The 10,666-nt window shown below is 40.7% G+C and overlaps 1 protein-coding gene across 1 annotated transcript; it reads right to left on the bottom strand.

Moving 5' to 3' along the window:
- Window positions 1-2,499: 2,499 nt before the first annotated feature.
- On the bottom strand, window positions 2,500-9,726 carry LOC143290795 (uncharacterized). Its single transcript, XM_076600308.1, has 5 exons — window positions 9,605-9,726; window positions 7,263-7,323; window positions 5,721-6,008; window positions 4,478-4,606; window positions 2,500-3,893 (listed from the first exon to the last, which is right to left on the bottom strand). Exons 1-4 carry the CDS (start codon window positions 9,631-9,633, stop codon window positions 4,478-4,480), a joined length of 507 nt encoding a protein of 168 aa, XP_076456423.1. The 5' UTR covers window positions 9,634-9,726; the 3' UTR covers window positions 2,500-3,893.
- Window positions 9,727-10,666: the final 940 nt, after the last annotated feature.

Genomic DNA, 10,666 nt, shown 5'->3' with positions numbered 1-10,666 from the left:
ATGTAAAATAAGATAAAAGAAAATCGGTTTATCAATCAGTTACATTATGATCACCTAGACCTCTTTTTAACAAAAATGATTTCAAGGGTTGAATGTGACAGAAGCAGCCAGGCTTATAATTAGCCATGTAATCTTCTTTTTCTTTTTTTTCTTTTTGCTGCCCCATCATCTGCACCGTTTCAGTGGCATTACTCCCACGCCGCTCATTTAGATTCCCCCATACACGGCCACACCCGGGTTCGTCCGTCACAGTTCCAGCGTCGGCAGTCCGCAGGGAACCATCGATGTTAGGTCGCCAGGAGGCCACACACCAGAGGAGACCCTGCACTGCTGCTGAGTCACTTTGGTGGTATTCAGTGGTGCCTGTTCTGATTTAACGTACTTAGGACACCACCTACTAAGCCCCCTACTAACGGCAATAATGGCTTAGTCGCTGAGCCAGACTGAGTGAGCGTCCCACCCAGAGTGGAGACCACCACCGCGTCCCTCAAACAACAGCCCCCCATGAATCTGCCGACACTTAACTCTCTCCATACGAACGGCGAAAGAGACGACGTTAACAGCGTTTCACCCCAATTACCACCATCAAAATATTGCAAGCGGAAGGCTCTTATACTGAAGAGGTGAATGTTGACAAAGAATACCACAATTCTGACGACGGAAGCAAAAGGTTGGGTCATTGAGACACCCACTGGACATCAGAGGGGTCTGTGTAGAGGAGAAGAGAGGACTGGCCGTACTGAGTGAGTTAAGACATTGACAGGACTCACCCCAAGCACAGAAGTGGAGGGGTATCGAAACTGAGGTCACCATGAGAGCAGGGCATGAAAGGCCACAGACTTTGAGACTGTTGTTTATATTGATGATGATGGAGGAGGAGGATGACGATGACGATGTTGCTATGGAGGTCCATTTGGTTTGGGACTGCGTGACAAGGCTGTACTCTACGCTTCCTGTCATAATGATATCCTGGCGTTAACCAGGCCCGAGAGATACAGACATTTGCAGTGTTGGTCAAGTAATTAGAGCAACACACCCAAAGACGCATCCTTGAAGTGGATGACACTCGACTGTGTGGTCCCAGTCTCCCCATTTAAGCCCACAGCACACTCAACTCTGGGTAGGAGCCGGCCACAGGCCGAAAAAACCCACCTCCGCTGGGATTTGAACCCGCGCCCTCCCAGCCGTCAGTCCGCGACGCTAACCACTTCACCACGGTGGCTGGTAGCCATGTAATCATTGTTTGCCTGGTATGAGATGAGTTCACTGTTTTTTCCAGAGTTGATTCAACTTGAGGTAAACTAGCAAACCAATTTCCTTGAGTTGAAAACCGGATGATGAGTTGATCACTACTTTGACATGACTGGGGCAAAGCCTGAACCCGTTTTCAGTTTTAAAAATAGTATGTTAGAAAATGTGAATATGACCACACCTGTTGGCAAAGCATGTGTTTATGCGTGACTGTGTTGCTTTAATTGTGTGTATGTGTTTGTGTGTGTATGTTGACAGTGACATGACTGGGGTTTGTTCACTTTAAAGTTAACAGGTTGGGGTTTTGTCATGGATTTGATAAATACAATGACTGATCAATTACTCCGACTCTCCTGATTAGATTGTATTCCACAGCATCTTTCGAAGCAATGAATCTTAACAGCAGTAGCCAATCCTAGACATGATTCCCACTCAGTTATCCCTTTTTCTTTTTTTTATCATGGATGACATTTGTTTAATGAGGGATAACTAGTATTTTGGGATGGGGCTGGAAATTACTTCATCTGATGTTTGAGGCATGCGAGTTCCCAAATTTAACTGGTGGGGCACGTCAAAATAAATTGTCAGAAAATCCTTGTGATTCTTTGGTTTGTTATATGTATGATTTTGTAATTGTGTGTGTGTGCGTGTGTTTCCATTTTGTTTATTATCTACAATGTACATGCTCTACGGCAACAATAAGTTTCATTGTGTCATCATAAGTATCATTACTGTGATAAAACCAATTGAACCATGTACTCTTTGATTCCTTGTAGTGTGGGAATATTCCCACATTAACGTGTCAACCGTTATTTAATGATCATATGCCATTATGTTATGCAAGAATAAGTCAAAAGGCCAAACAATGGCTCACATGCAGAACAGAAATGAATGGGCGGATGGGAAAAGAGACTGAGAAATTAAAGAAAAACAGATTTAATGTAACAAGGGTCCATGTCTGTTTAAAATAAGGCACAAAGGGCGTAGGCCATGTGGGTTTAACATATCAGCAATAAGTATGTGAGAACGTTTGTATGTGTGTGTGTGTGTGTGCGTGCACATATGCTGTGCTCATGAGCATGTTGCACGCAAGGGTGTGTTTGTATACATGTGTGCGCATCTACAACAGTGACCAAATAAATGGTTCATTCTGTATGCATGTGTGACAAAACAGACATTGTGTGCACACACAAGTGTGAGACAGAAAGAAAGGGGCACCCACTCCAAAACCACACAATATAAAAAGAATCACATGCAGCAGATGTTTATTTCATAATTAGTGGAACAGACACTTTGCTCCAATAACGGAGTCCATGTCAAAAGAAAAAATACCCTTGCCCCCTCCCCCCAAAACACCAGCACACAAACAAAAGGAATTCAACACAAAAATGAACATTTGTTCCGAATGTATGACAAATTGCATTTATCCAAGTCCAGCTAGGCAAGTAAAAAATGTGGTGAACAAGCTATGGAAACTGAACTAATTGTGCACATTAACTTCATTTACCACATAACCAAAGACAACTCTTTTTCCCCCTACTTGACTGAAAAATGCTGATTGTATATATGCTCAAATCTCACTGCATTTTGTTCAACTAACATGAAATCCTAATTTTCAGAAAAAATTCTTACGTACCAGCTCTCAAGTGTGTACAATTCAATGATGTGCAGATTTCTTATCTGTAGATATAAATAATCATCTTGTAGTGGTGGATCACTTCATATTTATCGGATACAGCATTTATAACAATGCACCAATGCAAGTTTATCAGGAAGATATAGAACATGACTCAAAGTCTGTTTTTGGCAACTGAATAAATAAGAGTTGACTATTTGTGCATGGCTGTTATTTTACAGTTAAGAACATTCTTTAGCAAGTTCATCTGGAAGTGTGCGCTGTATACAGGCTTGCACACACTACTGATGATGCATTCACATTTATGAATATGCAGATATCTGCCTGTTGGTGTTACCAGACATTTTTGTCCAACAGTGAGTTCACCGGGAAATAAATAAATAAATGAAAGGAAATCTTATGACACAGTCTAAGCACCAACATAATAATACCAAAAAGGTGGATGGATGATGGGATTGTACAAAGGCCAACAATTTTTTAACCACTGATTGTCCAACACAGAATGTTTAGTTTCCTTTAAAAAAAAAATCGTTTTGTCACAAAGGTGTTTCAAGCTTCTAGACACTATCATACATTATCCTAGAACATAAGTCACAAACATCAAACAAAATCAGGACCATTTTCAAACACTTGCTCTTGCAACTTGTTAATACCGTCAAACTCGCAAAGGAACTCTGGGTAAACCAGGATCTTTAAAGCACATACCAAAAAGGGATCAACAAATGAAAACAAAGTCACCAAAAATTCCCTATTATTAGGGTGGGAAAAAAAGCAGTTACCATGAATCAAACTTAAACACAACTACACACAGTCACACCAGTCAAAAAATGACAAAACTTGGAATTTTATCGCAATTGGTTTGGACTGACTCTTCCATTTTGTGTGAAAGACTTGGCAACAGGTTTGCAGCACTTCGGTTGTTGATTCCAGCCAGTGTGAGGAAGCTCGTAAGGAAGAACATGCACATGGAAACAATCTCATCGGGCAAAACCGGGTTCCTCAACGTCTGTGTGGAAAAACAATAACAAAACGTAAACCATGGTGGAAAAAAACAACAACATAAGACTACTGATTTTGAGTTTAAAAACATAATACTGATCTTGATTCCTCAGCAAAAACATCCAGGAAGGAAAAAAAGAACAAACAAAAAAAACAGAAGATTGCACAAAATTCAATAAGATATGATACTCTGTAGTTCTCCTTTTCTTTCAGGAATCCTTCAGCCATTAGTTACAAAATGAAGAGAAACTGCAGTTCTACGTTTTCACATACATTCATGAAAATGTACTGATTAGATTAAGAGAACTTTGTTTTTCAATTTGTTTTTGGCCAATCATACTTATCTCCACTTCTCCATGTATGGCCACACCCAAACTCATCCTTTCACAGTCTCTGCATCAAAAGTCCACAGAGAGCTATCAATATCAGGCTGCAGTATGACCTGCACTGCTACTGAACCACATCAGTGATGTACAAAAATGCCGGTTCCAATTCAAAATAAGCATGACACTACTGACTACCAACCCCCCCCCCCCCCTCCATGAACGCATTCGATATCCCTCTCTCCCCCTCTCATTTTCTTCGACTTACTCAATAGTCCAAAAGACTGAAGTTCTCTGGTATATCAGGTTGTTCGTCGTCCATGTTGAAAGCCAGCGTCTCTCCCTGGTTGTATTTTGAGCTGAAAGCTCGGAGCACATCTTTGAATGCAACTTTGCTCTGCCGACAAAGTTAACCAAGAAAAGTTAGTTCAACAGCATGAGTTTCGTTATTGTCTGCAAGCTTACATGTGTGTATGTGCGGGTGTGTGTATGTGTGAGTTAGTGCATTTGCATATTAGTGCATTTGCATACATATGTAAACGCATGTGTGTATTGTATGTACCTCAGTGTTTGTTCATATTTTTTCTTAATGTGAAAACAATTTTCTTTTTAAGATACAAAAAGAAAACAAATTCACCCAACTCCTTATGCCATTATAAGAACTGTTTAACATGACATTTGGGGTTTCTATAATATTCAGCAAAGATTTACTTTTACCCCATTTCTGGTATAAAAAAAAAAAAAAAGAGGACCTTATGCCTTTACCCATCACATGTACACATTTCACAGAAGACCAATCGGCCTTTATGTTTTCAACTATCCTGTACTCCCAAGTGTTTAATCAATGTGCCACAGAAACATGCATCCACCAAGCATGCATTCAGTATAAACTGAGTATGGCGGACTAAATCCGAAAAAGAAACTTCGATCTCCCACAATAACACTGAAAAGCAGGGAGGATATTAATAAACCATTAACACCAAATGGAACAACCTAAGACACCTAGAAACCCTAGCATGTGGCTGTGTTGGGGGTGTGGGGGGTGGGGGGGGGATGGGGATGGGGGTGGGGGGTTTGTGGGATGGGGGGGGGGCCTGGAATGAGCAGCGAGGTAGTTATACCACTGACAGATGCAGATAAGGGGGCAGAAGTTGGTGTTTTTTTTCATATTATTGGTCATCAAGATGGAGGATGCGGCTGCTGCTGCTATAATGAGCTGTCCATTTTAGCTTTGGGACTATAATACACACCATAGGGAAAAAACCTGGGTCTCACACTGCACACAAAAAGGAACTACCTAAAACTCAACACTGCACACAGTAGGGAAAGTTCTTGGTCTCACACTAACAGTGCAGGATTTATTCAAACAAAAAGCATCAATTTATGAAGCAGCAAACCTGTAGCAATGCACACTCCCTGGACAGAAAAGCCTGCATTTCACACAGAGAAATCTGCTGTGACAAAACAGTAAGCAATACAATACAAATAAACACAGATTCCTCTGTCCTCACCTTGCCACCATCACTGGGCAAGTCCAACACCCATTTCAACCACAATAACTTGCGCTGGGTTCGGGGGAAGGACGACAGGTATTTACAGATGGGAGTGGCCTCCCTGTTGTTGAACAGCTTAGCCAGTTGAGAGCCAACATTGCCGTGCTGCATATAGAGTGGTACCCACACCTTCTCTTTGTTGTACCAGTGTAGTACCACAAAATATCCGTTACTTTCTCCTCGGGGACGGGAACTGTACGAGTGCCATTCTGCCTTTGCTAATCTCTCCGCTAATGATTCAGCTTCCTGTTTAACAGAATAGCAGGACTTTTTAAGTAATGCATCCAAACACACTCAACAAACACACACATATATATACTAATTACTATATTTAAATGGCACAACACACACAAACACACCCTGCAGACATTATACATTTGCACTAATAGAGTTAAGTCTTAAGATCAATAAAGACGCAATGGTACAACACACACAAACACACCATGTATATTATAATATATACATTTACACTAATAAAGTTAGGTCTTATGTCAAGATCAATCATAACTGAAAAGCGACATGAATCATTAACAGTACTGCTTTTATCAAAAGTTTCTTTTATCAACATATTTAGTCACACTTGTGATGACCGAGTGACTGAAAGGAAATTTTCCAGCTCAAAGACACAGGTCTGCAAAAGATGCAGACAAACAACAGCACCAGCAGTCACTAATCCAGTGTTACATCTTTCAAAATAAAAGGCAGTACTAAAATATTTTGATTTCATTTTTTCTTTAAGTGAGGATGGAGAAGAAAATGTATAGGACGATTCATCAAAAGGTTTTCAGTCGAAATCTCATTCATTTGATATCTCACACTCACACAAGTTATACTTATAGTGTGTACAATAGTGTGGCGCGCATGCCAGACCATCGGCTGCCCAAAAGGCTCTTCTATGGCGAGCTGCAACAAGGGAAGAGATCACACGGAGGTCAGAAGAAGCGCTTCAGAGATACTCTGAAAGTCTCTCTGAAAGCGTTTGATATCAACCCTGACTCCTGGGAGGAATCTGCAGTGGACCGTGACAAATGGCGTGCTGCTGTGCACAAAGGCGCCAGGTTGTGCGAGGCCAACAGGACTGCTGCAGCTGTTCAGAAGAGGCAGGCCAGAAAGTCACGGGCAAACAAGCTCCCTGACAATGGTATGCCTGTCTTTGTCTGCCCCAACTGTCAGCGAACATTTCGTGCGCAGATTGGACTATTCAGCCATCTGCGCATTCACAGATAGATTCATAAGCATCCTCCCCCCCAACCCACCACCACCCTCCCCCCATCCCCCAGCTGGATGACAACGATGGTCATCATCGATCTCGATGGACACACACACACACACAATAAGTTGCAAACACAAACATTATGTTCATGTCTACTGGCTTAAACTAAGCGCTTTAGCATCACATACAAATGTTCACACACACATCAATACACAATATCCGATCAACATAATGGAGCAGTAAACACTGATATAAAGCATTTCATTGTTATATAATTTGATCATTACCTCTGTCCACTGTTTCTTTCCACTCTCAGACACCTTCAGCTCCAGACTGGCCCCAGCTGGACTGTACATGGACAGCGGGGCAAAAAAGGGCATTAAAAATAAAATTCATTTCACTTCAATTTGTTCAAACAGCATCAATTTCTTTTTTGGAAAAAAAAATCTAACTTGAAAAAAAAAAAGAATGAACTAAATGCTTCATTTAAAAAATATTTTCTCCAAATCAACATCCTCTTCTAGATTCTTTGTTAAAACATTTAGTTAATAAATGTATAAACTATAATCATTCTCCTTAGTTAAATGGTGCAGATTTTTCACTGAGGAACCTTGTTTCTGAGCAATTTTCATCTGATCTTCCTCAAATCCCCCACCCCCACGCCCCCTCCCCACAAGTTTTGGACCACTGGACTGAATTTCCTTTTCTTTGGTTCTTAATAAGTGTTATCACTAAAAATAGCCCAAACAATGGTGATATCAGCTGTGAATACACTGCAGTACATTTAAACTTTTTTTTTCTTTTTTCTTTTTACAATAAAAAATTATGTTGCAACAGGATGCAGTCTGACAAAACAGAGGCCACAACAATTTACACTAGTTTAAGTTTCAAGAAGGTGTCAGAGTGTGCAGACTAATACTACATCACAGCATACACACACAGTCAGTACACTTTACAGCAGGATTTTTGTGCAATCATTGCATTTACACCTGACACTTGCAAGCTGTGCAGACCTCCAGAGAGCTGGCAAGAGTGCTGGTGATGAAACATGGCATCGCTCACAATACAATATGTGGCTCTGCAGTAGTCCGGCTAGCATGCAGAAGATGCAATAAAGTTAAAAGATAGAGGTTCCTGGAACAGGATACTGCGTTGAGAATGTCACAATAGTATATTTGTGCAAAAGACTGGGTCACTTTCATTTTCTTTTAGGAAATGGATACTGGGTTGAGAATGTCATAATATATATAAAATAAATTTATGCTGCCCACCATGCAATGCACAATGAATTCCATGCCTGATAAGTGCATTGTGCATGCATGCTTGTGTCTGAATTTTATCCTGTTAGTGTTACTCCACAAACAGTGTAGAAGAAGTGACCTGTGAACTGTTCAGCTCCTCATAGTCATACTTAAGACAGCTTATAGAAAATAACACTGCTTGAGAAAGTATAAATGTTCTGTCCCAGGCTGAGTCTGGACTTGGTAAAAAAAAAAATTTAAAACAAAAAATAAATAAAAAAGAAAAGAAAAGTAAATGTAAATGGCCTCAGTAATGGAACCCATAACAAGTAAACAAGTCGTTTGTAATCAAGTGAGCTTCCGCTGTAGGTGATACATAGTAATGTTAAAAGTACTTTAAAATTCTGTTAAATTTCTCAAATTTTAATTAAAAAATCACATATTGCAGAATGCGAAGAAAAAAAAAAAAAGACTTATCTTTTCAAATGCTGAACTTTTTTTGTTGTTGTTTTTTTGTTTCTTCATTCTTCTTGTTAATGTTATTCTTGCTAATTGTGTGGGGAGGATATAGGCAATTCACTACTCTTGTAAAATCCTTGGGAGGGGCAGTGGGGGGCAGGATTCGAAAGCAAGCGAGTCGTCAGTAAAATTAAGATCAATAGAGACTATTCCAGACCTATTACTGTGTATTCTGTGAAAGCCATGCCAACTTTTTTGTCCTTACCACCCACCAGACATGCCCCAGCAGTACTAGCAGAAATATTAATCTTCTGCCACATTAATTACCATTACCTTTTTTCCCCTTCACCATCCACCCCCACTGTCTAGTGTCTAGACACCCCCAGTCCACACTCCCTGAATTCAATACTTGGTTGCTGCACCAGGCATGCGTTATGTTTTTTCGTTTTTTTTAAACAGCGATTCGTAGATGTACGTCTGTTCTCCGTGAGGGTGTTCACATGGCTCGTGCATCCCTTGACCCCCTCAGCCTCGTATTGTTGTCGTCGCCCTTTCCTTCCTTTCTTCTCGAGTTGTTTTTTCAACTCGTGGTCTTCACTCCGACCGGTGTACAAATTATAATTTTTCTCGAAAATGCTAGTTCTACCAATATACTATGAGACCTACAAATGGTCAACAATATTGCTGGACAACAAGAGAGGAAAAAGGAGGTAATGCATTCTTCGCATTACTGACGCTGTCTGTGAGCTGTGCAAGTTACCACCACGATAAAAAAAAATTTAACAAAGGGGAAGAAAAAAAGACGATGTCAACCAAACCACTTTAGCAACTGACAGCTTCGCTGATCTTGACGTTTTCACCAGCTGAATAAAATATAAACAATTAACAGTAAGATACAGACATGTTCTGCCATTCAAATGCATACTCACAGCTTGATGGCTTTCTTCTTTTCGGACATTTTCTCACTAGTGTGGGAGCACGACTTCCCAGACGGTTTGCTTCGACGATATGAGCACGCTTCTCTTCCAACCGAAAGAGAGATAACTCTGACATTCGCTGATCGAGTGCACATCACTCAGCTCGATGGCGCACATGCGCAATCGACGTCCTGTCTCGTGAAGAGTTGTCGCTCCACCAACCGGTGTCACTGGAGAATTTTACAACTCCAAAATTACACCGAAGTAAAAAAAATAAATAAATAATCAATAAAAAATTCATATGATGACATTACTCCGACAACAGGCAACACACCCTTTCACGTAAAACATATTCGACACTGGTAACCACTCACTCCCGTGAGTCTGCCTATGACGTCATTCTTACCGACGATAGCCGTGTCTATGACACCCACAGAATACTAAATAGGCTGTTTAGTATTCTGTGATGACACCTAATAATCAATGACTTCACCTACATGACGTTTCAGCTCCCCAAGACCTCACGAGAATCCACTGGTGAGAACGCGAGGTCCGAACTCAAGTCTTTGGGTTAGTTCCAATAAGCTAATACTACGAGGGTAGATGTGGCAAAACTGATAATAATAATATGGATAGTAATAATAATAATAATAATAATAAACACAATATGTAGATAGATAAACAAATGAAAAAAAAATTAAATCGATAAATGAATGAACAAATCAGCCTCCCTCACGGCCCCTTCACATCATACCCCACACTGCACACCACAGGCCCACATGGTATAGATCACATCATACGCCTCACACCATAGGCCCACATGGTATAGATCACATCATACCCCTCACACCATAGGCCCACATGGTATAGATCACATCATACGCCTCACACCATAGGCCCACATGGTATAGATCACATCATACACCTCACACCACAGGCCCACATGGTATAGATCACATCATACGCCTCACACCATAGGCCCACATGGTATAGATCACATCATACGCCTCACACCATAGGCCCACATGGTATAGATCACATCATACCCCTCACACCATAGACCCACATGGCACA

Source organism: Babylonia areolata, chromosome 16, assembly GCF_041734735.1.
Source record: "Babylonia areolata isolate BAREFJ2019XMU chromosome 16, ASM4173473v1, whole genome shotgun sequence".
NCBI classification, from domain to species: Eukaryota; Metazoa; Mollusca; class Gastropoda; order Neogastropoda; family Buccinidae; genus Babylonia; species Babylonia areolata.
Note: the sequence above shows the minus strand (reverse complement) of the source record. Positions and strands in the feature narration are given on the sequence as shown.